This window comes from Oryzias latipes, chromosome 4 (assembly GCF_002234675.1).
Source record: "Oryzias latipes chromosome 4, ASM223467v1".
In the NCBI taxonomy this organism is placed as follows: Eukaryota; Metazoa; Chordata; class Actinopteri; order Beloniformes; family Adrianichthyidae; genus Oryzias; species Oryzias latipes.
In genome coordinates, this window is record NC_019862.2 from 5,466,508 (window position 1) to 5,492,591 (window position 26,084).

General features: G+C 44.2%; 3 protein-coding genes across 8 annotated transcripts in view; 1 reads left to right on the plus strand and 2 right to left on the minus strand.

Moving 5' to 3' along the window:
* LOC101155415 (epidermal growth factor receptor substrate 15-like 1) overlaps positions 1 to 15,314 on the plus strand; it is a 30,153-nt gene extending 14,839 nt beyond the window's left edge. For 2 of the 5 annotated variants that reach the window (XM_020702083.2, XM_011473794.3), the window contains 13 exons: positions 2,322 to 2,394; positions 2,476 to 2,637; positions 5,040 to 5,237; positions 6,047 to 6,226; positions 6,305 to 6,404; positions 6,576 to 6,626; positions 7,566 to 7,702; positions 7,865 to 7,928; positions 10,787 to 10,926; positions 11,863 to 11,956; positions 12,361 to 12,513; positions 13,528 to 13,544; positions 14,125 to 15,314. In XM_020702083.2, the coding sequence (XP_020557742.1) occupies positions 2,322 to 2,394; positions 2,476 to 2,637; positions 5,040 to 5,237; positions 6,047 to 6,226; positions 6,305 to 6,404; positions 6,576 to 6,626; positions 7,566 to 7,702; positions 7,865 to 7,928; positions 10,787 to 10,926; positions 11,863 to 11,956; positions 12,361 to 12,513; positions 13,528 to 13,544; positions 14,125 to 14,271 (1,516 nt within the window). In that variant the 3' untranslated portion in view covers positions 14,272 to 15,314. Of the gene's footprint in view, positions 1 to 2,321; positions 2,395 to 2,475; positions 2,638 to 5,039; positions 5,238 to 6,046; positions 6,227 to 6,304; positions 6,405 to 6,575; positions 6,627 to 7,565; positions 7,703 to 7,864; positions 7,929 to 10,786; positions 10,927 to 11,365; positions 11,957 to 12,360; positions 12,514 to 13,527; positions 13,545 to 14,124 lie in introns of those variants that run through there. The other 3 variants (XM_020702097.2, XR_002289899.1, XR_002289901.1) reach the window with 3 other exon arrangements.
* A 764-nt stretch (positions 15,315 to 16,078) lies between these two features.
* Positions 16,079 to 19,366, minus strand: ctns (cystinosin, lysosomal cystine transporter). 2 transcript variants are annotated; one of them, XM_023954041.1, is made up of 11 exons: positions 19,154 to 19,366; positions 18,797 to 18,881; positions 18,542 to 18,620; positions 18,348 to 18,438; positions 18,136 to 18,239; positions 17,836 to 17,973; positions 17,591 to 17,690; positions 17,362 to 17,481; positions 17,117 to 17,287; positions 16,932 to 17,049; positions 16,079 to 16,410 (listed from the first exon to the last, which is right to left on the minus strand). In XM_023954041.1, exons 2-11 carry the CDS (start codon positions 18,864 to 18,866, stop codon positions 16,271 to 16,273), a joined length of 1,131 nt encoding a protein of 376 aa, XP_023809809.1. In that variant the 5' UTR covers positions 18,867 to 18,881; positions 19,154 to 19,366; the 3' UTR covers positions 16,079 to 16,270. The 2 variants fall into 2 exon arrangements, with proteins under 2 accessions (XP_023809809.1, XP_023809808.1); XM_023954040.1 differs by having other exon boundaries at positions 18,797 to 18,938.
* A 3,423-nt stretch (positions 19,367 to 22,789) lies between these two features.
* On the minus strand, positions 22,790 to 25,918 carry ndufa11 (NADH:ubiquinone oxidoreductase subunit A11). Its single transcript, XM_004067648.3, has 4 exons — positions 25,768 to 25,918; positions 23,888 to 23,980; positions 23,368 to 23,490; positions 22,790 to 22,964 (listed from the first exon to the last, which is right to left on the minus strand). Exons 1-4 carry the CDS (start codon positions 25,844 to 25,846, stop codon positions 22,852 to 22,854), a joined length of 408 nt encoding a protein of 135 aa, XP_004067696.1. The 5' UTR covers positions 25,847 to 25,918; the 3' UTR covers positions 22,790 to 22,851.
* Between the last annotated feature and the right edge of the window lie 166 nt (positions 25,919 to 26,084).

The following is a 26,084-nucleotide window of genomic DNA, read 5'->3' on the forward strand; positions in this document are numbered from 1 at the left end:
GTTCACTTCAATGTGAAGTGACTTTACAGACAACCAAACAGAAAGTGACACATACAGAAAACAGAAAATTGTTTAGGCATCAAAGCAAAGGGAACAAGACATTCAAACAGTTAAAGGAAACTACACTTTCCCTGCAGCTTTGTTGACGAATAATTGACAGTTGTAGTGAACGACAAATATAGAAACTGGACTACAAAAAGCAAACCTTTTGTTGCCTCAAGCAAACATGTAAACATGGACCCCAGTGAGTAAAGACTCTTAATAAGAAAGAATTTATTTTCAAATATTGAGTTGGGTAATGCGCTGGAGCTGAGACGGGACGTCATGGCAGAGGGACGGTGATTGGTGCAGTGGATCGTGAAGGACAGCAGGAGTTAGAGCACCTGAGGAAGATGGGTATCAACATTGTAAGATGATGCTCACTTCTCAGACCATCTCATGAACAGTAGTTGAACAACTAACTAAAGAGGTGGTATGAAAACGAAAACTTAAAAACACAAATATGTCGGCATTGATATTCTCCGCTCTAATAAAAGACCATCAATTACCGCCTCACTTCAATGTTTTGACTGCAAAAAACTACGGCCTTTTCCAGGGATGCTTGTGATGGATCAGACAAACGGGGCCAAGAGCACAGATATTTAGTTCAAAAATAAATTGTTTTTAATGTCTAGGATCCCTCTGAACAAACACAGTTTTAAAACGGCCCATAAAAGAGGTCAACAAACTTGCAACTTAGGAAAGAACTCAAATGACTGACCTAACAGTAACACACACCTGAGGACTTATTTTTAAATAAGTGGGTTAAACCACTAATGATACAATGGGGGTGGGGGGTGGGGGTGGGGGGTTGAAGACAAAAAAACAACACAAGTAGAACAGAGAAACCCATTCCCTTCCCCATGGAGTCCAGGTAATGGTAGAACCCTTTTTGAAAGCCTCTCCATTTGGCACCATCTCTAGGCCACCTCAAGCCGGTACAGCTCCACATGAAAACTCAAAGAATCAATATACACAATATACACAAATAACCATAGCAAAAATACATAGAAATACAAATGGAACTGTACACTTCACCTTAATAATAATAATCTTGTGTGACAGCAGTCATCACAATGCTCAAAGTGTTTGCAAAAAGGGCCAGATTTGATCAGGTGAAAATGTGTGCATTCTATTCATCCTTATAATAACATTAAATGCATATGAACTGTTTAATGATGTTTGTATTGCAATAAGAGTCTTTTCTTTTCTTCACATAACATAAAAATGATAGAACTTACCAAAATTACTGTGAATTTCATATTTGAAGACCATAAATAAAATAAATAAAACGTTTGTCTGGAGAAAAAACATTTGTCAATCTGGGTTTAATGTTACATGCTACAATGTTAAATGCTCACTGTTGACTTTTCATCTAAACTTTGTAAACAGGAAAATAACACAAAATTATTTAATTCAGAAGAACAAATCAATGTAGTTTTGGTCACAGAAACATAAATCCGTTCCGCTGTTTGATCCTTAAGGCCTACAACATGATTTAACTAATCGCAAGAAAGAAATCGTACACACAGTTCTTAGGAAGTGCTGGAGGTTGCACATTATTGATTTTATGACAGGAACTTGTGGAAATTTAAGTGCAGGCTTTAGATGCCTGGTCTCACCTTTCAGAGCGGACGTTTCTTCCAACTATAGAAGAAAATAAAGGATGGTTACTTCTTCCTTTTGTAGAGGAAAAATTTCCTGGTTATTTTCCTCAGAAGGATCCAGGAGGTGAACTAACGACTAGATGTGATGTGTTTAAATTAGGAAACATAAAATCATGAACTACATAAAAGTTTGATCATACTTTGGTATGGATTCTGGTGGCTGTGAGGAGGCAGAGGTGTACTTATCCTTCCTTGGTCATGATTCAACTTAAGGTGGGCTGTTCTTACTGTATTTGGTCTTTACGAGGTGTCACGCATTGTAAAGTAAAACCATTTTCTGCCTTTCAGACCAATGAAACGTAAAAATCTGCCTCTTCCAAGGAATATTGCCAGAAGTTCTTGTTCTCATCTGACACACCGGCTGTGCTTGTGTTTCTGAAGACCACTGGTCTTCTTTGGTTTTAGTTTCTGCAGTTGTGATGGGTCATAAAAATTTGCTGTCCGCAAGTCAGAGGTGTTAGAACTGGTTTAGGTTTGCAGTTCTGGACTTTGATCTGTTCACTGTTAGGTTTATTATTGAATCCAAAGATGTGTAGACTCGGCTCCTCACAGCTGTCTGAAACCCGTTTCTCCTGTTCCGCACCTTGATCGTTCCTTTGTGTCTGTGTGTGTCAGGGAGAAGTACACTCTGGAGCAGGACATCAGGGAAACAGAGGAGGCCATAAGACAGAAGAGCGCAGAGGTTCAGGTGAGGAAGAGCAAGGCTGCGACTGGGCCCACGCAGCTCAGCCCGGTTCTGACTCTGGAGGGGTTCTACGTGTTCCTTCAGGAGATGCAGAACGACCTGGACCGAGAGACCGTCACTCTGCAGGAGCTGGAAGCACAGAAACAGGATGCCCAGGACCGTCTGGATGAGATGGACCAGCAGAAACACAAACTTGAGGACATGCTGAATGAAGTGCGCATGAAATGCCAGGAGGAGTCTCAGATGGTGAGGACAGAAGGGTGGTAGCGGGTGGTGTGTGTTGTTCATAAAATTCCTATTAGCTGTGCTTAGCAGACAGCTAAAAACAAATTTATAAAAAACTTCACATTTTAAATATTAAAAAAAGACTTCCTTTATGGAGCCCAAATTGTTCATAATTAACAAAATAAATATGACCTTGTGCAATCTAGGGGTGTTACGATACCCGTAGTTGAACAGTACCGTTTTTGTACGGCAGTTTCGGTTCGGTGCACTTCTGTACCGTTTTGGCACGTTTTTTTTCTTTTTCTCCCGCACATGCATTGTAACGACTCTTTGTCACTCGTAGCAGGGAAACGAGAGCCGAGCTGCTACTAAACTATCTGCATTGACTGTCCTTGCCCCATCCTCCACTCGCCTTCAAACAGTCTCAGAGAGAGAGTAGACAGAAATAGATGCTCCATCTCCTTTCCAGCATTAAACCCATTAATTATGAACACACACCAACAGTGTAACAACATGAGCCTCACTTCTCTTCATAGCTCTCTCAGTGATGGTGAAGGATTCAACACACTAGATTTCACACTTCCCATGAGTCTTAGTGGCTGTAGGCGGGGCTAACCCCCAGGTCACCACTGTATTAACTTTGCACCAAGGCAGAAGTAATGTTAGCCGTGAGTTTCCTCCGAGACACTATTAGGTGACGGACAGTAAGCATGTCAAAATATGACTAATGCAGACGTGAGGCCAGAGATGAGGACCCCCCCCCCCATCTCCTTACACTCTCCTGTGTGGGGGGAACACTTTGGCTTTGTTGTTAGCATCCATGAAGGAAAAAGACAATTGGATAAGTCCAATGCTGTGTGTTGTCATTGTTACACAAAGATAGCGTATGCCATAGTAACACATCCAATCAGTTAACAAATTTAAAACAGCATCACCGACTGTAACAATCAGGTCTACAAGAAAGAAAATGTTCAAGTTCAAATGTTTTTTTTTCAGGCCAGTGTTAATTATCCAAAGTTTTTGGTTCCTGGCAGCTAATAGTTGTTCTTATTTTATTAAGCAGATCACCTACATAGGTCAATTTCATTTTTTATGTAAAACCAATAAATGCATTTTGTAAGTAATTTTTTCTGCCTTAGTTTTTTGTACAGAAAAATTACCGAAAATAGATGGATGTATAGATAAAAAATATATTAATCTCCCAAGGGAGAAATTCAGGTGTAGGGCAGCAAAAACACACACAAACACACACAATAAATAACAATAAAAGGTTCATATCAGAAAGATTGGTGATTGGCAGTACCAAACCGAAATGTACCGAACCGATCCCTGTGAAATTCTGAACCGAACCGAATTGAGATTTTAGCGCATCGTTACACCCCTAGTGCAATCACACAATCAACCAATAAATCTCTTATAAATATATAATAAAATCATGAAATTGTGAAAAATCTGCACACAGATTTTAAATTAGCCATAATATTATTAAATATATTTCATTTTTGCTTTAAAAACCTGTTCATTATTTTAAAACAGCATTTTAAAAGATTCATTTTTTATCATGTTGAATATTATAACTGTTTTTTTTTTTTACAGAAACTTTGATTTCAAAATCAATATTTTCCAAAGTAGCTTTGTTTTTATTTCACACTGCTGTCTTTCAGAATGACTTTTTTATTTCATGATGAGCTTTTTCAGCAGAATGAGTCTGTCTGTCAATCATTGAAAGTGGGTGGGATCTAAACGCTCATTGGCTAATCCCTAGAAATCGACTCGTATTCCTAGAGTCCCGCTCTGTGGCGTGCTACAAAGAAGATCTATTTCAGCGACATCCGCACGGCTTTGCTGACATTAGCTGATCAAATGGAGACAGTCTGTCGGCAGACGCTGTTTTGAGTCGTTTTTGAAATGCTCAGCTTGATCATTGCTGCAGAAGATGCAGACATTGACAACTCAGTTTTTGCCAGTTTGAGAGCAATTGAGCACCGGGTCCGTGTGGATCACTGGGAAAAAACAAAACAGCTGTTGGTATTCCTACACCCGTTATTTTATATATAAAAGGGGGGGGGGGGTGGACGTGTGTGCTTGCTTGCACAATGTTTTTCCATTAAAATTAGTGGTAAAGAGTTCTAAGCTGTTTTTGCTCTAAAAATAAACGCTTTTATTTTTTAAAGAAAATGTGTCTTAGCCCTTGGAATCTGGAAACACATGGAGTTTTCAGATTGTTTTTCCTTATCCTCCCCACAAAGAAGACAGCTCAGCTGTCTCAGCTAATGGGTCTGATTGGTCTGAGAACCTAAAGGTAGAAGAGGTTTTCTGCAAAAAGAGGTTCAGACGTGAGCTGGGCTCACGTCTGAACTTCTGTTTAGTCAGGACAGCAGTTCTGTGTGGACACCACCCTCACACCTATCTGTGTCCTGCAGATCTCCACCCTGCAGAGCCAGATCCACTGCCAGGAGTCAGACCTGCTGTCCCAGGAGGAGGAGCTGAGCCGGGCCAAGACCGACCTGAACCGCCTGCAGCAAGAGGAGAACCAGCTGGAGCAGAGCTTGGCTGCCGGGAAGATCCAGCTAGAAACCATCATCAAGTCCCTCAAGGCCACCCAGGACGAGATCAACCAGGTCAGACGCAGGTTTAGAGAGTGTGCTGTCAGCAGGAAGCGCTACTGCACATCAGAGACTACCTGTTTCCTGCCTAAAGCAATGTTAACACCGGGCTCGAAATGCACATTCGAGTGACTGCTTCCAATGAAAAGTCTCTGTAAAAATGCCCACATGCGCATTTTGGGCTCCCATGTTCAAATCTCACATTTAGGCGTAGCTACGCAAGTTTCTGTGACTGTTTTTGGGCTCTACGTACAAAACATATCGCCACAAGTGTTGAAAATTAAACATGGTTGAACTTTGATCAATTGGTAGTCATTGGATTTGGTATTGACGGAAGGATTACATCCTTTTCAATACATGGAAGTGTCAACCATTAGAAATTTGATCAATGAGGAGAAATTAATACGGTAATTGCGGTTTGTGCCCTGCCGGAATTCTATGACACCAAGTCTTTCATGTGTCAGAAGAGAGCTGTGAAGGAAAAATCCTGGAGCAAGATTCATGGAATTTGCACCGCTTCAACATTTTACACCAATTCTCTTCCAACTGCGATTACATGTGCTAGCATCAGGCAGCGACAAACCTGTGTGAACCCCAAATCCTAAAAGCACACTCAAAAAACCATCGTTCTGTGTGTTCTCGACATGCCCGCTGTGTCTGTAGCGTAACTGCCCTGATGAGGTTTTGATGGTGCTGAGCACTCGTCCCACTCCTGCTAGATCAAGTCTGCGTGAGTTGAAGGGCATGGGGATTGAAAAGAAGGTTTCTTCTCTTGGTCCCCCGCTGCAGTGAAAGTGAAATAAATGCTGAGGTGTGTCCTGCAGGCCCGCAGCAAACTGGCCCAGATCCAGGACAGCCAGCAGGAGGTGACGAGGAGCATCGAGCAGTACAGCAGCAGCCTGAACGGGGCGCATGGAGGCAGCATGACCAACCTGGCCGACATGAGCGAGGCCTTCAGCGACAGGGATAGCGGGGGCTTCCCAGCCATCGGGAGGCTGCCACAGGTCAGGGGGCTAGGCCGGAGTTCTGATCCAGAATAAAGAGTGGAAGCAGGTCACTGATGGTCCACTTCTGTTCTGCAGGAGGATCCATTCAAAGGGAAGCCTGCATTCAGCAGCCAGACTCAGGAGCTTCCAGACCCCTTCCACTCTGAGGACCCCTTCAAAACAGATCCCTTCAAAGGTCACCCACCCCCTCGCACGTCTTGCTGTTGCTGTCCTGTGGGCTTTTTTTGTTCCCTCCTCTCACCTGCCTGTTGCCGCTCTGCGCTCTGCAACTTTTCTCCCCCATAGCTTTGATCTTCTCTCTGCTACCTATTTGTTGACTGCCCCCCTCCCCATTCCTCTCTTTTAGGGGACCCATTTCAAAATGATCCTTTTGCAAAGCAGCCGTCCTCATCTGCAGGTATTTCCCTGAAGCCAACGCGCTGTGTGAGGTTCAAATCTGATGCCTGTCAGTCCTGCAGCACAGTTGAGCCTGATTTCCACTGGTCCGCCTGCGGTGCGTCTCTGTTGCGTTATGTTAACACACAAAATAGATCGTTTATTCGTTAATTGCAATGTTTACATCACCTCCGCCATGTCTGCGTCTGGTGTCCGTCCCTCCTCAATGCAAGCTTTATGGAGGAGTGCTACTTCCAGGCCGCTGATGTGTCGATTTTGCAGCAAATAGCCGGAGAAACAGAAAACCGGTTCGGGTTTCAGAATAAAATCTTCCATTGTACTTTCAAAATAAAACTATCAAATTTGATTTTGTCTTGAAGGTGCCCACACAGTAACACACGTTAACAGATGTGGATAACACACCATCATCCGGTTTCGCCTTGGGTGACAAGTTTAATTCTGGAAGTACAGAAACACAACCTCATTTCTGACACAAAATATGCATTTTACAAGGACTCAGTGAGGACAGCCACAGGTGATGAGAGCGGGACGAACCACTCAATACAGGGGTGACAGGACAAACCACTCCTCCAAAAGCCAGGGGGAGAGGATGGACGGACCGGAGACGCAATGGAGACGATGTAAACTAACAGTCTTGATAGTCGTCAGCACTGATTTCCCACGCAACGCAAAGGAGACCCGCCAGAAACAGAGCAGTGGAAATGAGGCGTTAATCATCTGATGTATGAGGAGGCTCACCTGGTGAGGGTGGTGAACTCACATTGAAGGTTCATCTGCTTTGTAACCCAGTAGTTCATCCTCACTCTGTCCAGAAGTTTAGGACATTTTTATGTAACTACAGCAGGAGGAGGTCCTCCTGTGAGCAGGCTGACAACATCAACCTCTGACAGACCCGAGCTGAGAGCAGAACCCTCTGTAACCAAAGCTGCTCTTGCTGCAGATCCATTTGGAGGAGACCCGTTTAAAGATCCCGATCCCTTCAAGGCGTCATCTGAAGACTTCTTCAAAAAAACCACAAAGGTGGACCCTTTCTCCACACCTGACCCCTTCAGCAAAAGTGCCACCTTACCCTCCAAGGTACGTGTAGGAAACTGACTGGACTGGTTCTGAAAAAGAGCTTGCAGAGTTTTTTCGGACTCGGGCAGAGTTCTCGTGACTCTTGGCAGACGAGCACAGGTGGGCCTGCATGACCCCCCACTAAATGTGACACTGACCACCATTTGTTTGTGTTCCCTGCAGCAAACCACTCAGCTCGCAGCCGCCGACCCGTTTTCTTCCGGCCACCAGAGGTCCAGAGGGCCTGGTAGGTTCTGTTCATCAACCACACTTTTATTTTACCTAATAAGTATGTATATAAAAATAAAGCAGCATTTATCAGGTTTGTGGAAATATATTATAAATTGAAACTATCTCAATTCCTTCCTTAAGAAAACAACCTAGAAAAACCTTTGAGGGCATGAAAACAGTGGCATATTTTGGGGGTTTGCCCCACCCTGCAGGCTGACCTACAGACAAACCACAAAAGATGCCCCACTGTGGATTTTTGATCTAACTCTGCAAACAGTTGAAATGTCAGAGAACCTCAGGGTTCATCACGCCCTAACTTTAAATTTGATAAATAACGTGGAGAAGATTATCGGCCCTCTGGCAGTGTAAATTCTAATTCGGTAAACACAACGTTCCCTCACTGTGTCGCCGTTCACCTTTCGCTGTTTCTCAGATTTAGCATGCTTTTTTTGTACAACATATTGTGTTCTTCATCCGGATTGGCTGTTGACCTTGTCAATCATCTCTGTGCCGTCTCTCCTGGGCAGAATGCAGTTTTCCACATTTACATCTATTCCCATCAGATCTTTGCTTTTTTTATTCCGTGACACTGGACAGATTTTTCCATGAAGGTTTGAACTTTGAGAGTTTAAACAAGTGTTTGGTGTGTTTGACAAAAGTGCATAACTTTTTTTAGTGAGGAGTTTTGCAGCCTTAAAACATCTGGAATCCTACTTTGCGGATTTCAACCATTGTGGGGTTTTTTAGAACGTAACCCCCTCAATAACTCGGGGAACACTGTACACCCAAACTGTGAGTTGAGGCTTAAGCCTAATCTTTAGATGTGTTATGATGAATGCGTAAAAATGGTGGATGAAGAGTGATGTTCCTGCACATTATGGAGAAAAGATCCCAAATGTTTGCTGTACTCAGCTTTAAAATTGTTAAGATTCCCTGGCATAGCAAAGAACTTAACAAAGTCAAGGACCTATATGCCAATAATATCTTCCCAACCTTTGTTAATCTTTCAGCCAGGTATAGGTTGCCTAACTCACATTTTTTCCGTTTCCTGTAGGCATGAGATTTTGTGAAGAAACAATTCCCTCATTACCCTAACACCCCCCCCCCCCCGAAACTTTTTTAGATACCTTACTGGAGGTGGAACCACAGCAGATTTTTTGTATTCCAGTTCTAACTGGAGGGAATGATACAATAGTCTGTAGTTCAATTTTTCCTTCATGAAAACCACCTGGGAGGAGGAATTACAGGTGACTTTATCTGAACAACAATGGGACACAGCCTTAAAGTTAATACATTCGTCCTCTACCTGTGCCCGACATGCCTTGATCCAGTGCAAAGTATTTGACATTACACAAATGCAAAACTATCCAGAATTTACACGTCCGTCTCTGATAAGTTCAACCGTTGTGGACACTCGCCAGCCAACCATTCCTATATGTTTTGGGCCTGTTCCAAAGTAAGAATTTTCTGGACACATGTTTTTAAAACGCTCAGCCCGGCATATGGAATAGCGCTGCAGCCTAATCCAGTGTCCGCTATCTTTGGTTTTGCGGTTGATTTGAATCTCTCTGGACCTTGTACACGTGCTCTGGCATTCACTACCTTGATGGCCAGACGATTGATTCTGCTTAGGTGGAAGCTCTCTGACCCCCCCCCCCCCCCCCCCTCACATGACTATTGGGTGAAGGAGGTGCTATATAAACTGAAACTTGAAAAGCTGAGGTTCTCACTCAAAGGATCTCTAAGTAAGTTTAAAGAGACATGGCATCTGTTTTTATTACTGACAGATACACTAACATTACTCCCAGAGGCAGAAACTGACTGACCCCCCCCCGCACACAATTTTTATCATTGCCCTTTTTTTTTCTCTCAGTGTCTAATCATCATTTTGTTTTGTTCTCCGTTCAGATGTAAGCATCTCAATTCAATATTCATACAAATAACCCCCCCCTTTTTTTCTTATTCTTTTCTCTTTTTTTGTGTGTGTCTGTGTGTGCTTGTATATGTGTAGGGAGATATTATGTCCTGTGTGTATGTGTGCATGTGTGTGAAAGATTGTGTATACGCATGACCTGGATATGGGAATGTTCTGTGTCCGGGATGGGAGGGATATGGGGAAACACAGAGCTGTATTGTCACTTACCTTTTGAAAATATGCTCTGTTTGTTGATGTGTTTTAAAAACTCAGTAAAAAAAGTTGGAATAAAAATGTTAAGATTCCTGAAAATCTGCCCAGAAGAGCTTTGTCTCCATCCCAACCAAGACCTCCAGCAAACATGAACAGCATAGAAAATGCACAAGACAGACACACACCCCGCTGGGGCTGTGACACCTGCTCCCACAGGTGTGCACACACCTTTCCTGGACCCGAAAACTGTGTGGCTGTTCTGTGTGAGCAAAACAGGACAGAAAACATCAGCTCCTTGGATCCATCAATCCCAAATAAATAGAGAGTATAAAACCTTTTAGATTGTGACAACTAATCTTAAAACATGGTGACAAACGTGTCTATCCAGCCCGTAATCCTGAGTGTTTGCTAAAAATGTGGCGCTAGAGAATTCAGGGGCTGCTTGTAAAAAGGCAGATTTAAAATTGACTGTGATCTGATTTCTTATGGATTTAATTGAACAAATGAAACATGTCACCATAAAATAAAAAAAGACTGTGTTTTCAGACCATTGTTGCTGACAGAAAGAGTAAACAGCACCACCTACTGTAATTTATCACCATAAGCAGCCACGGTTAGTAAGAGTAATTCTGAGTGGAGACAAAACCAGAATCCACCTCCAGTCAGTTCAGTACAGAAGACGGCTGTGCTGTCACCTGTGCCATGTGACCTTCAGTTCTTCAGTTCTGACCTTCTTCTGTCTTCAGACGTGTTCCAAACACTGGATCCATTCGGGAGCGGCTCTTTCAGCACCAACAGCTCCACTGGGTTTGCAGACTTCAGCCACATGTCCAAGCCAAGGGACCCCTTTGAAGGACGAGCCGGCTGGTTACCAGACTACCAGAAGGTGTGCTCACAAACACGTGCACTCATGCATACGGAGTCAACTTTATTGGTCGAGAACCGTGCATAATACAAGGAATTTGGCTTCTATATGCAAGCTTATGTTCTCATGTGCTGACAAGAAAGAAAGTTTGCACACGTGCACATCCTCACTGCTGCTCTGTTGTAAGCTGTTCATACATAACTACACATGCTTGACATCACGCAGCAAATTCTGATGAGTAAACAGCGCCCCATGAGCGATTTCATATTGGCCTTAAGTGAATCAGACGTGATGACTGAAGTTTACTGGAGAGAGGGCTTTTGGCCAAAGTTGGGTTTTGTTGCATCCATCCACCTGTCAATCAAAGAAACAGCCTCAACAATGGAAGAAACTCACCAGCCTCTTTCATGATGCTCTTCCTTTTGAAGCATCTGTTTTAAGTTCTTGTGCTCCGTGACAGTGGTGGCATCGCCAGAGGAAGAGAGTGGTGGAGCATCACAGGGCGAAGCAGAAAGATGTAACGTCTGGGTGATGCAGCAGAGACGGATGATGCTGCTACCATCAAATACAGACCATCCACACTCCTCACTGTTGTCGAGTATTCCGTCATCGTGGAGTAACAGATGTCTGTCAGAAGAATCCCATGAATGGGCTAACAAATGTGTGACTTTTACGAGCCTAGAGCAAAGGCAGAGCCATTTGCATTTGTTTAAAGGTGTTGTGTTTGTGAAAAACTGTGGGACGCAGATTACCGCCTTTGCTCTGATGAAGTCAGTCTTGACCATTGACTGTAGACGAGAACTGAACTGAGTGACCTGAGTCCATGCAGACAAAGCTGTGCAGCATCATGGGAGATATCTGCCAGTGGACAGGATTCTGCAGCTTCAGTATGCTTCGTTTATTCTTCTCCTCATCAGCCCCTGCCGTGTCCTTTCACTCTTTCTCCCCTCTTTTAAGTCGGCGTTTGTGGACGACCCCTTCAGCAGGAGGAGTGACATGCCGGCTCTGCCTCCCAAGAAGAGTGTCCCCCCTAGACCCAAACCCCCCAGCGGTGAGCCTATCCTGTGTCTTCATGTTATAAACATCCCTCACTCTGCTGGCCTTCACAAAAACACCATCTTTCAAGCAGCACAACAGACACATTGAGGAATTTCACCAGTAACTCTGCTGAGGCATCTCCTGGCTGACTGACTGAGGTTTAACTGACATCCTGAACCTCATTTAAGAAAGAAAAGCCATATTTTTTACTTCAATAGAACTGATAAGCTCATGTCTGTTCTCCATCCTGAATCTGCATGGAACACTTTTGATACAGGATGTTTGATTTTGAAAATACATAGCTTTTTTTCCAGCTACCTATTACACATTTCTGAAGATATTTCAGTGTCTGTAACAGCCTGAGATGGATCTTGCGGTACTTTAGACTTAAGTTCTCTCCGTCTGTGGCGTCCTCAGGTAAGACGACTCCCGTCAGCCTGGTGGAGTCCTCCAAACCGGGCGACCCCTTCCAGCCATTCAGCTCAGAAGTTATCGACCCGTTTCTGAGTAAGAAAGGCCCAGTAGACCCCTTCAGTGGAAAAGACCCCTTCACCCCACCATCAGCATCGAGTAAGTCTCTTTTTGGGTTTCCTCAGCTGGAGCTTCTGTTCCCTTGCTGAGCCCTGCTTTGGGTCAAATCTACATGATCAGCTTCCAAACAGGAAGGCATTCAAGCCCTCTTTCAGAACCGTCACATCACTGAAGGATTTTTCATCTTACCTCAAAATCCATTCATTTCGGAGTGCACACTCATGTGCACGTGGCTGCGCAGTGAAAGAAAGAGTGTGTGATGAGTCGGTCGGTCTCTCTTCATGGACTCTTAGCTCGTTTCTTTTCTGCACTCTCATCTCAGACTTTGATGGATCCTTTTGTTCAAAATGTTTGCGTTTGCTTCCGCAGTGATGTATGGTAGTGCCGCTGTTGATAAACGCCGCCGCTTTTGATAAACGCCGCCGACACATCAAGGTTTTGCGCTGCCAATTGGACAATTGAATCCATAAAGATCCGTCTATTTACTTTCAAGAAATGTTTCCTCACCTTGGAGCTTCAGTTTTATTATTTTCCTCAAAAGCCGGTACTGCCAAGTTTTGGGATGAATCTGTATTAACCCGGACACTCTGCTGAATTTTTCGGGTATCTGACATCAGCGGAGACTCAAGTTGAACTATTTAAAGGTCGGCGGGCCACACGTTTCGCTCCTCCTGCTTGTAACTGCAGACCTATGCGATGGAAATGATGATGGCAACTGTCATAATCACCGTTTTAGTTTTTGCGCCAGCAATGCGCTCATCCACGGATATTTTTCTTGCTGTTTTTTTCCCCCCACTAGGCCCTAATTTTTTATTATTTATTTCTCCACCAGGACTATATACCACCGGTCCAGAGAGAACAGTCTTTCCAATCAAGCTTTTCAGTTTGTCTATTAATGTTTCTGTGATCTCAGTCTCAGTCCTGTGGAGGTTCTTTTGTTCTTTGTTGATGTCAGATAAAAATGTGGTGTTAAATACAGAATACAGAAAATACAGAAAACAGACTGACTTCTTCTTCTGTCTCCTCTGTTCTGTACCTCCACCCCCCCCACAGGACCTGACAAAGTGAAGGTAAGACACCAAAAGTGTACACAACAGGGCTTTACACAAACAATTTAAAGAACAAACAAAACAAAAAAAAGCATCAAGTTTAGGAAATAAGACATTTCAGCATCTGATCTCATTTGAAGAAAAACAAACTTCTGAGAAAGTGGAAATGGGAGGATCGGGTCAGCAGCACAGACACCGAACTTCTGGACTATAAGTCCAATTTCCCATCAGCCCAAAACATCAAAGAACCTGCCGGAATCTCTGTATGACCGGAACATAAACAAGGAAAAGCATAATGTGCAGAAATTTCTGCAAGGACTCCCGAGCAGACTCCGAGATGTGAAGAGTTCTGAGACATCCAGAGATCCAGAACCTTTGAAAGGGAACACAGTGGCTGAGTTCATCCAAAGTTGCAGGATCTGCTCTGCTCATTGATGAAGACGAGGAGGATGATGAAATGTCTCATTTTCTACATTTGAATAGTCTTCTAAAAAAAAAAAAAAAAGGATCAGATGTTGCTGTGAAATGATACAGATTCAAAAGTTCTTCTGGTTTTCTGTAAAGAGTTCTGTTCTGGTTGTGGTCGGTCTGTCGTCTGCAGCTCGGGAACGAGGCTCAGCAGCTGGAGTGGGCCAAACGGGAGAGCGAGCGAGCCGAACGGGAACGCCTGAAACGGCTGCGGCAGCAGGAGCAGGAAGACCTGGAGCTCGCCATCGCCCTCAGCAAGGCCGAGATGTCCAACGCATGACCGTGCACGGACCGGCGTGCACACCTACAGGACTGGCGTGCACACAGCCGGGCGCTACCCTCCTCACAGACTCGACACTCACAGAAGCTGCTCCTGCGCTGAGAGGTCATGCACGCACGTGACCTGAGGGCGAGCTCAGGGCTGACCAGCGTGGGAGCAGACGTTCCTCAGCGCAGCTGCAGTTGGACCGGGCCCCGCCCCGCAGGTCCTGCTCCACTGCGCTGTCGGGACCGCCCTTGCTTCAGAACCTCAGTATTACTTTGACAGCTGCTTGAACAGCTGCTGATCTTCTGTGACCATGGATCCTTATTTCTCTAGAGCTGCAGATTGAAGATCTCCTTGAACTCAACACACTGCGTTTAAGTCCGTTTACTTGAAGAGGAGGCCGATGGTTACACACACACACCTACACACACAGACACATGCACATAGGCAGATGTAGACATCGTCCGTAGCTGTTTTTATTTCTCTAAACATGCAGGTTTTTAGCTGTATCAGAACCACTCTGACCCATCGGGACTCCACACAGACGAACATGGCTTCACAGACACAGAGGTTCTGCAGGGCTGCTGTGGCCTGATGGATCTCTGCGGTTCCGGTCTTTGCCATGGGCCTCCATTATCTGCTGCAGACCAGACCTTAGCTGCGTTTGTTCTACAGGTGACCCGGTTACAGGTCTGCTCTGCTGGGATTTTCATGTCCCGTTTGTTTACAAAGAACCTCAGAACCACAAGTCATCTATTGACTGACCTGAAGGAAGCCGAGTCCCCCACATTGCAGACCCACTCCTGTCAGAACCAGAACCTGCTTCTGGTCTGGATGTCAATGTTTACTTGTGTTTTAACCCAGTTTTTCTTGTTTTTGTTATGATTATTTATGTCGTCGAGCAGCTCCGCCCTCCTGTGAGAACTGATTCTACAGCTCAGACACCCCCCCCCCCCCCTCCTAGAATAAATCACGTGAGCAGTCTTTATCAAGGCCTCCCCTCTGTGTGGAGGGGCTTCAGAACTGTTCTAAGTCCAATAAAGACATGATGAATCAGCTGTGCCCTCCGCCTCTGTTTGACCCACCCCCAGTCTGATTTCAGCTCCATCCAGTGGATCTCATTGGACCATCTGAGCCCAGGTAGAAGAACCAGTTCTCTGGAACGGGTAGATCTCAGCGTTCCAGAACCCAGAGATGCTATGGTTACCACTGAGAAAAACAAAACCTGTTCTGAATGACAACTCAGAACCTTTTCTGAAAAACGACAGTATTATCGTGGAAAAGTGTTTTTGTTTCCATAATTCCTTTCATATAATTCCAGTTCATTTCTGAAGTAAGCACTGTGAGCAACAGTTTAAGGCATTTGGGGGCGCCAAAATCCAGGAAATGTTATCAATTATTTGCGGCCTAAATCCTAAGTGATTTCTACATTGGCTTAATCTGTGCTTTTATTATGACTCTACAGGAAAGAACAGGAATGGATGAATGTAGGTAAGGTAAATAATCACTGTATTTATCATTTGTCTTTTCACTTCTCAGGGGAGAGTTTGATTTTAGATTATTTCCGTTCTGTTGTAATTTAAGAAATGTGTGAATTGGGTGACATAGGAATGAAGGACCGTCCTTCAACTTCAATGTGGAGTGCCGTCTGCTCAGATGTCTCCCCACATGAGTGTCTGAGCTCAGTCTGCAGCTCCTCTTTATGACTGTCGAGTCACAGATCCGCTGATGGTGAGAAGATTTTATTTTTGTTCCTAAACATCTAAATAAGGCACAGATTGGAGAGTCTGTGTGGGTCCATCTGCTGAAACAACAAACACACTTAAAGCTTCTCCCTTTTTTATTAAAGTGCATATGAACTGAGTCCAGTTCAGTGAAGACACTGGTCAGAAAATCTGATGCATTATCAAAAATCCTCAGAATCTGAGTTTAGAAATCTGAAGTCCATGAACCCTAGAACAGGCGATATTCCATCTGGTCTAATCTGGATCCAGAACTCAGGAGTTCAGTGGTCCTATTGATCTGGGACGGCTACATAATCATGCTGCGTCCTGTAGAGGCAGTAATGCTGCGTGATGAAGATGATGTCAAACAGCACAGAAAACAGGCCCAGGCCGAACTTTGTTGGGTCCCCGAATATGAGCCGCCACTCATCTGAGGAAGAACCAGAGTCAACATGAGACACGAGCATCCACCCAAAGGCCCGACACGCAGACACGAGCTTCCACTGCAGTGAGGGAAGTACAGTCTGTTCTCCTTAACCCTTGTGCTTTCCTATTGGGTCAAGATGACCATTGACGTGTTCTCCCTACCATGACAAAGGTGGATAAAGGTGAAGAGGATTTCATGTAATCCATGGACACCAGTGAAGATCACAAATCATTGAAGAAAAAAGGTTCAGAGCACTGTCTAGTGGGTCTAGATGACCCAATTCCCAATGTTAAAGTGCCTAGGATAGCACAAGGGTTAAGGGGATTGAGCAGACAGAAAGGGATCATGGAGAAGAACCTCTCTGAACTTCAAAATAAAACAGGCCAATCTTTGTGAAAGTGGGACACTTAAAATGCTTGGAGTGACCTGAAACAAACAGGGCACTGCCACAGCTGTGTCCATACAATTTGGCTGACAGGTTCCTCCAGTATCATTACGTCTGAGCGCAGACATCCTGGACATACCATTGTTGTAGGACTGCACAATCATCTGCAGGATGCTCAGGACTCCTCCTGTGAAGTCCAGAAGGACATTGCCGATGCTCCAGCCCTCTGTGCTCTTCCTCCTGTAGTTCATGTACGCCTGGAAACAGACCAACTCATCTTCATTCGCTCAAAGTCCACAGCTCCAAAGCGGGGCAGCGGCTTACCTGTGGGACATACTTGACCAGAGTCACTGCCAGCTTAATGTAGGAGAAATAGTAAAGGTAGTCGAGCCAGGTGATCTGTTTGGCTACAGCCAGAAAGAGGCTGATAAAAGCGAAGGTCCAGCCAATCAGCAACAGGAGCTTTGCCATCCAGGAGACCTTTTGGTCCCCCCTCTGCAAGACAGAAAGACGTGCTGCTGAACGAGCCCCTGACCCATTACTCGCAAACGTTTGCAGATGACACCTACCTCGTAGACGACAGCCTGGCAGACATAGACTGCACAGAGCAGAAGAGCGTGGATGCTGAAGAAGACATCGTTGGAGTTGACAGGGTTGATACCATTGGGGTTGGTCTTTAGAAACTCCTCCTGTGGGGGAAGGAGGGAGAAGTGAAAGAGGATCCTCATCCCTGTGGACAGACTGGATCCTCCCAGACCATGGAGCTAAAAGAAGCCCCTCCCTTTAGGACCAGCTCACCTGAACGTACGGGACCCAGAACAGGCCGATGTTGAAGACGCTGTAGGCGATGAAGCCGGTCAGGTTCAGAGCCAGAAAGTCAAAGTTGAGACCTACGACACTAAACACAAACGTGTTAGCCTTTCACAATGACAACCATCCTGGGCCGAAGGTGCTGAGTCAGAGTTCTTAAGTATGAAAATAGACCGACACACCTGGATGCAGTCAGGTGTTTCAGAGCTGCAGATTAAAAGACAGGAAAGTACCTCTTCCTCCTCCAGTTCTCCCAAGCCTGTGGGTAGAAGGACACAGACCAGGCCACAAAGTAGATCCAGCCGATCACTTGACTGAGCACAGACAGAACACTGCTGTGGATCACCATGAAGCGGATCCGCACCGACCAGCTGCAGGAAGAGCAGGAGGAGAGCTTGGGATTTCACAGAATAAAAGTCCTGACCGCCTTACCTGGATTTTCATGACATAAGTATTTACAAATAAAAAAAATGTATGCCATGTTGGGGCATGGTGTAGGTCTGATCATCATGCTAGAGTGCATCTACACTCACCTGGGGAGGTTTGTGCCATTGCTGAGTAGGTAAGAGGTCACTTGACCAACTTCATGTGCCATCACATTGAAGGTGAGTGATGTGGATCCAGCAGGCAGCAGCAACTACAAAAACAAAAGTGAGGAAGACTTGATGAAGAGGTCCTACTTCCTGTGACGACAGGACAGAGAAGCGGGGTCTGTAAAGATCTGTGCGAGGGTGGGTGGTTTCACCTGATCAGGAAGACTGATGATGGAGGAGAAGTTCAGTTTGGAGCTGTAGGTCACGTTCAGGTGAATGACAGCCGAGCGGTTCAGAGCTGAACTAAGGGAGGGACAGCAGAACGAAAGTCACATGACCAGCAGTGAGGCCGTTCATGAGCAGCAGAAGAGGTGGTGATGGGGGGGGGGGGGGGGGGGTCCTTTACCTGGAGGCAAGGGTGACGGAGCCGGCTGAGTTTTCCTGCAGGGTGACTGACTCTGGAGCCGACAGACACACGCTGGAATCTAACACACAAACAAACCTTCATTCTCATCTTCATCACAGCTCATCTATCGGATTATAAGAGAAAATAACAATCCTACAGCATCGTTTCATTTTGAGCAGAAAAAATGTTTTAGGAGCATAAACTTTTGATCAGGCTTCACTGCGCATGACAGCGGCGCGCGGCTGGGACAGTCACCTGATGCATTCGTCAGCAGCACCAGGAGCAGCAGCTGTGCAGGAAGACCAGCAGACCCCAGCCTCCCCATCCCTGGAGAGGACAACTGCAAACGAAGAGAGTAGTTCAGGTTCGCTCCGGAAAAAACAAACGCTTTGTTTACCTGCAGCAAAAAAAAAAAAAAAAAAAAAAATCACACGTGAGTTAAAGTATTTACCACTGGGGACACAAACGGAACCGAGCCCTGGTACCAGAACTTTCCAAGAAACAACAATAATAAGAAACAAAATAATGGCATAGAGGTACAGGTTCGGGATTTAAAACACGCTCCACGTCGTTTACCGAGTTCTGTTCGGTTGCAGCTGCTTGTTTACTTACCTTCCTTTCTCTTCTCGTGTTGCCTGGAGGACGGAACCAACCAAGCCGGTTCTTCTCTGTCAACACAAACAGAATCGCGTCAGCTGAAGTAAGTTCGAACGGTTACGGCTCTCTGCCGCCTCTCCGTCCCGGACCGAAAAACCTAGGTTCGGACAGCCGACTCCGAGATGCTCAGCGGCTTTTCCTTAAAAAGTCACGGGACCGCCCACTTCTTCTCTGGTCGTAAAAGGCCGTCTTGTCTCTGCTGCCCCCTGCTGGAGAAAGCAGCCTCCGCGCTTTTCGGGTCAACAGCTGTGTGTAGGTGTTGCACACATCGCTAATTTTACTGCAGTTACAGCTTCATAGCGCTAGAGGGGGCTGTGCCCGCCCCTCACCACTTCTGAAAGTCGCAGCAGTGCGCGGTGAATGAAGCCGTCATCGTCACCTGTTGCTGGGTCAGAAACCTCTGACAGACCAGAAAAACCACAAACGTTACAGAAAAAGATGTGTTTATTACGTTTACGCTCTGCAGAAGCACAGACAGATACTTTCCACAACAGAATCCCACCAATAAAAAATTGTAGTCAACTTCAAATATTAATTGACATATGAATTGTTTATTGTTTGTGCCACTTTACAAGAAAACAAACAACAATAACCCTTCTTTAGGCTTTGATAAATTGGAACAGGATGAAGAAAGTGTTTCTAATATAATTTGTTCCCTGACTTTTACACCAACTCATAGACATTTTTAACAACAAAAAAATAATTCTGTCAAAACTGTACAGTTTTACAGTTCTATCCTCTACTTAATCCATCTTCATCTCCAGCTTACACGTGTGTCCTAGTTAGTTTATCTGCTTTTATTTATCTAGTATCTCATCTTTAAACTTTTTTATTTTTGTAGTTTCATGCAGTGTAGTGTCCAGTGAGTTCCATAGATTGACTCCATTTAAATCCATGAACTGATATGTGTGTCTGTCTCTAAGTTGTGCATGCAAACGGGACTGTAAAATTATATTTCCTCCTGTTACTATCGTCTTCTGAAACAAAAGAAAAAACGGAATTATATTTGGGTGAGTTCTTACTTTGGCCTTTAACATTAACAATAAAGTTTTAAATCAACTAAATCAGAAAACTTCAGCCGTCAAGATTCAGCAAACAGATTAATTGTGTTCTCTGCTGCCTTTTTTTGTTGATTATTCCGATTGTTGTTGTTTTTTCTGTGAGTGAAACAAAAGCTTGTATGGACAGAAAATGCTTTTCTCCAAACTTCAGGGTGGCTGTGGTGCAGTTGTAGGGCAGTTGACCTCTGATCAGAAGATGGCTGGTTCAGTTCCTGCCTTGCCCACCCATGTGTTGAAGTGTTCTTGGCAAGACACTGAACCCCACTTTGCCTCTGGTGGAAGGTTGGCGTCAGTGTTCAACAGCGCAGGCGCCATCAGTGTGTGAATGTCTGAACTGTGGCTGTAAAGCGCTTTGGGCCTTTGTAGGAAGTAGAAAAGTACTATATAAGTATACGCCATTTACCAAATATTATCCTGGTCAATATTTGGTCAAGTTAATTCTCAAGTATCGGTTTGGATCTTTTTTCCCAATCCAGAAATGATCTGTTTTCATTAAACTAGTCTTTCACCTTAGCTGTTTCCTCTTTTAACATTATCATTAGTTCAGGTAAATTTGTTCTGAAGTATAAAAAAATGTATCATCTGTAAACAATAGAAACTGAATACTTTTAGAAACTTTGCAAATATCCTTTATGAACAAAATGAAAAGTAGGAGACCTAGGACAGATCCTTGTGGAACTCCTGTAATTACCTTTTGGTGGTTTACATTTTTCCATTTACTTGCACATACTGTTGTTGATTAGTTCAATAACTTTTAAGGCGCCGGAGTGAGAGGCCTTTAATCGCGTAACCCTTGTGTTATCTTAGATGACCCCCCCCTTCCACTGACATGTTATTCCTACCATGACAAAGGTGGAAAAAGGTGGAAAGATTTCATGTAATCCATGGACACCAGTGAAGATCACAAATCATTGAAGAAAAAAGGTTCAGAGTACTGTCTAGTGGGTCTAGATGACCCAACTCCCAACGTTAAAGTGCCTAGGATAGCACAAGATAGCACAATTTAGATAACAGCTGATTGTGATTAATTGTATCAAATGCTTTTTGTAAATCTATGAACATTCCAATTGTATAATGTTTTTTTTTGTATCTATTGGTGCAGGAATCTTTTCAGTTAACTCAATTATCTTTGGGACCTGAATCCAGCTCACAAATGTTTTTTCTAAAAAAAACAAAAAAACATTTAAGTTTAAAAGCAAACCATAAGAATTTCAGAAAACTGAAACAGTAATGTTGTAGGTCCATAATTATGAAATATTTATCAGATTTTAAAAGATTGGGATACTTTTTGCTACTTTTATTTTCTCTGGAAAAATACCTGATGGTATTGCTAAATTGCAAATGTAAGTCAATGGTTTAATAATTCAGTCCATAGCTTTTTTGACGATTTTCAAATCAAGTCCATCACTGTCAGTAAATGTTTTTATTTTGTTTTCTGTATCTAATAAAGTAACATAGCTTGTAGAATTTTGGCCATATTATGCCTCTCATGATTACTGGTAATACCCATTGAATTATCCGTCTTACCTCAATGTGGACAAAAAATGTTTTGAAATTATTTGAAATTTCTGTTGTTATTTAACATGAGATCGTTATCTACAAAATAATCTGGTAACTTTGGTCGATTTTAATTTGGATGAATTACTTTATTTAGAGTATCCCATGTTACTTTCATATTACCTTTCTCCTTTTTCATATTTTTATTATAATTATATATTATGGCTCTTCTTAAAATAGTTGTAAGTTTGTTTTTATAAGCTTTATTCGATTGCCAACTGTCTAGTTTCTCATCGTATCGTCTTATTTTCCGTTCTGCATGCATTAGTTCTAGGTCCTGCTGTCATCCAGGGCTCAGTGAGTTTTGAAGTTTCCTTAAATAGCCTTAATGGGCAGCATTTATTGGAAAGAGAAACATGTGCAACAGTCACATCAGTCACATAAACCCTGGACCAATCCAATAGTAATAGAATTTTTCTAAACTCATTGACAGTTTGTTCTCTTCTGTCTGTAATGATTTACCCCTTGTGCATAGATGACCCCACCCTCACATTGACGTGTTCTCCCTACCATGACAAAGGTGGATAAAGATGGAAAGATTTCATGTAATCCATGGACACCAGTGAAGATCACAAATAATGAAGAAAAAAGGTTCAGAGCACTGTCTAGTGGGTCTAGATGACCCAGCTCCCAATGTTAACCCTTGTGCTATCTTAGATGACCCCCACCTTTACATTGACGTGTTCTCCCTATCATGACAAAGGTGGATAAAGGTGGAAAGATTTCATGTAATCCATGGACACCAGTGAAGATCACAAATCATTGAAGAAAAAAGGTTCAGAGCACTGTCTAGTGGGTCTAGATGACCCAGCTCCCAATGTTAACCCTTGTGCTATCCTAGGCACTTTACTTTTTCTGTACACAGTTCAGAAAGAACTCGCTGAATGTGGTTCAGACTAAACAGAACCAGTCTAGGCGATGATGTGACCTAAACTGGTTCAGTGTATTCGGTTGGTGAAGTCAGACACACAGGTTTCAACAGAAACTTTATTAAACACATCTTTGTACAGTAAATGAAGCTCGCAGATGCTCCTCTTACAGTTTGGGGGGTCCAGCCACCCTCCAGCCCTCCATTTTACCCACTTTGGTTAAGAAGGCCACCGTCCCCAATCCCAGACATGCCGACGTCCCCGTTATGGCGCTGTGAGCTGCAGAAAAGGGTGGAGTGACCGCATGTCATTTCTGACACCTTCAGAAAACGCCAGTAACAACACAACCTGGTCCTAACCAGAGTCTAAAGTCAGAAACCTGTGTTCTGAGATCCGTCAGTCCTCACAGGTGTAGCTACACTTATCCACCCACCGTCACATTACAACCCGAGATCAAATCCTGGTCCTCAAATTAAACTGAAAAGGGTCAACACACGCACACACTCGGGGCTTTTCTCCTGTGTTTTCATTCCTGCTGCTCTGCTGTTTATTCCTTCAGTTACCTGACAGACGCTTCTGAATGACATGAAGGGTTTTATCCCAGCTATAAGCAGTAAAAGATCTCCTGCAGCACACCTGATGTAGAGATGAAGAGAATGATCAATGCCTTCATGATACTCACTTTTGGCTCCAAGGAAGATCCCAGAGGCGCACCCCCCGATAAAATAATTGAGCGGGTCGTCCGGAGCGTCACGGATCTGAGCGCTGAGACATGTGGTCATTCCAAAGATTGCTCCCAGAGCAGCTGAGGGACACAAAGGTCACAGTTGATGTCAGATGAAGGTCCTATCTCCTTCTGTTTTCCACCCTATGGTTTGCATAACGTTTGCCTGTTTCTCCAAATACTCTAGATAAAACAGCGGATGACGACATCATGATCATAGACAGTACGGAGTTTGGGTCAAAGTTCAAAACTCGTCTCATTGAAATCCCTTAAACTTTAATCTAAAGACTAATCCAGATTAAACAAGTGCGTTGACATGAACCCCCCCCCCCAATAAAAGAGATCAGGTCATTCAGATCCAAACATCATGGTGATTGACTTTGTGAGTGACTGTCCTGGAGTCCAGTCTGGTCCAGGCTGAGTCCCTCAGAAACACAACTAGAACCTAATGATGCTAAAGCATGAATGCTAGACTCACCCATGGTGACGGTGCCATTGGTGGCTCTCTGTACAGCTTCCAGAGCCGAGTCCGGCTGCAATGCCACCATGTGATAGGCTGAACCCACCAGACCTGAAACACACCAAACGTGCTGTGAGTGGGGGGAGCTATTGGCATGAGGATCACCGTTTAGGTCACAGTGGAGTCACAGCAATGCCACAGTCAGGACATGGTGGGACAGTCGAGTCACAGCTGGGTCTTAGTCAGGTCATGGTGGGACACAGTGGAGTCACAGCGGGGTCACACTTGCATGACAGCCAAAATCTAAACTGATAAGTCAAAGCAAGCCTGCCTCTCATAAGAAAGAAAGTTTAAAAAATGTGTATAAAACGGAAAAAAGAAACTTTATTGAGACAACACGAAGGACAAACAATCTTTCTGCGTGGCACAACCATGTAAAAACTTGGCCTACATATCCCAGTCCAATCTTGTACCCGACAGAAGAACCCTACATGCCTTTCCCCATTGAAGGATCCCCAGGGGCACATTTGGAATCAGTTGCTTGGTGGTAGTGGGGTTGTCCCTGAGAAATCCAAATTCTTGTGACTCTGCTTCCCTGAAAAGAATCCTCCTTCAAGATTCTCCCTCAATCCCCCCACACCCCTGGGGGAGTAAGCGACGCTCCTTTCTTGCATAGGTTTTTACAGACATTCTACCCCACAGAGCAGCTGGTCTCAGGGTGTGATGTCGTCTGCAGGTCAGCAGAAAAACTTGGCTTAAACCAGGAGACCAAACTCAGGAAGGTCTTCGAGCAATGGATCTCTACCACAGGGGTGTCAAACTCATTTTTACAGAGGGCCACATCAGCATAGCAGCTGTCCTCAAAGGGCCGGATATAACGAATACATGTAACTAAATGTGATAAAAAATAAATGTAACTACTCCTTAATGTTTCAAAGTGAGTTACGTTTCAAAGTGACAATTACAGTTGCATGGAAAACAAATGTTTGCTTGTTACTCTAGCATAAATCCTTTTAAATTTGATTCTGTCAGGTTAGGTTATATGGACAGTGTTTAAGTCCTAATGTATAGTTACCCAATTTGATATTTCAAGTCCAATTCCCCCTACATATGAATAAAAACACACCAATTTTTATTTTAAGAAATTAAAAACTTTTATTTGCAACAGACTGGTGAGGGAGCCCCCTGCCTTTGCCCAAAAGTGGCCGGGATAGGCTCCAGCAGCCCCGTGACCCCGAAAGGGAACAAACGGAAGGAGATGAATGACTGAATGACACACTTTTATGCTCTCGCAGACCACATAAAATGACATGGTGGGTCACATTTGGCCCGCGGGCCTCAAGTTTGACACTTGATCTAACAGATAGCTGGAGGTTGTTGAAGCTCCGCCCACACAAGTCCATATCCTCTCTAAAGTGTTAAACATCACTTGAGGACTTGGCCTTCTGGTGGAAGTGAGGCCCTCTCCTTCATCACTCGAGCAGAACCTGGAGCTTGTGGAGGAAGCAGAGAGCTTCATGGTGCTCTGAGTTCCATCAACCGACAGTCATTACTGAGTTTAAGCGTACTTAATGCTCCTGATGACCAGATCCAGGCAGGGGGACAAGAACATCACAGGGAAATCAGTCAGCCTGCCTGTCTGCCTCTGTCTGTGACTGTCTGTCTGTGGTGGAGGCACGAATTGGTCTCATTGCAGTCTGTCAAACTTTACGCTCCTCTGTTCGCGCGCACGATGCTTTTACGCCAGAACCGGAACCAGACAAACGTAGGGGTCTGAGCCGAGTCGATGACGTCACTGATCCTTAACTATCCCCTTATTTACCGTAGCTTTAGCATTAGCTTTGAACATCGAGGTTGCTCCAGAACAGACCAACTCGAAGCCTTTAGTCGAACCTTACCCAGAGCCGTGCCCAGTTTGGTGGTGATCCATGTCTTTTGGACACAGTCCGAACCTTCAGGAAGGTCCCAGTACCCCATCTGGATCCGAACAAGGTCAACAACGGCCTGACTGCGGGCTTCTTCTGCTGGATCAGGCACGCGGCGTCAGCGCCCCCTGCCGGACTGGAGTGGATACGTTTTACACGCAGAAAGTGATAAAATTATGTTTAAATATATTTTAAAATGTTTGAAAACAAAACATTTTAGTACATGAAATTGTTTGGGTTTACTGCTGTTACTAAAGCCTTTTGAACTGCACTTTGAAAAACAAATAAAT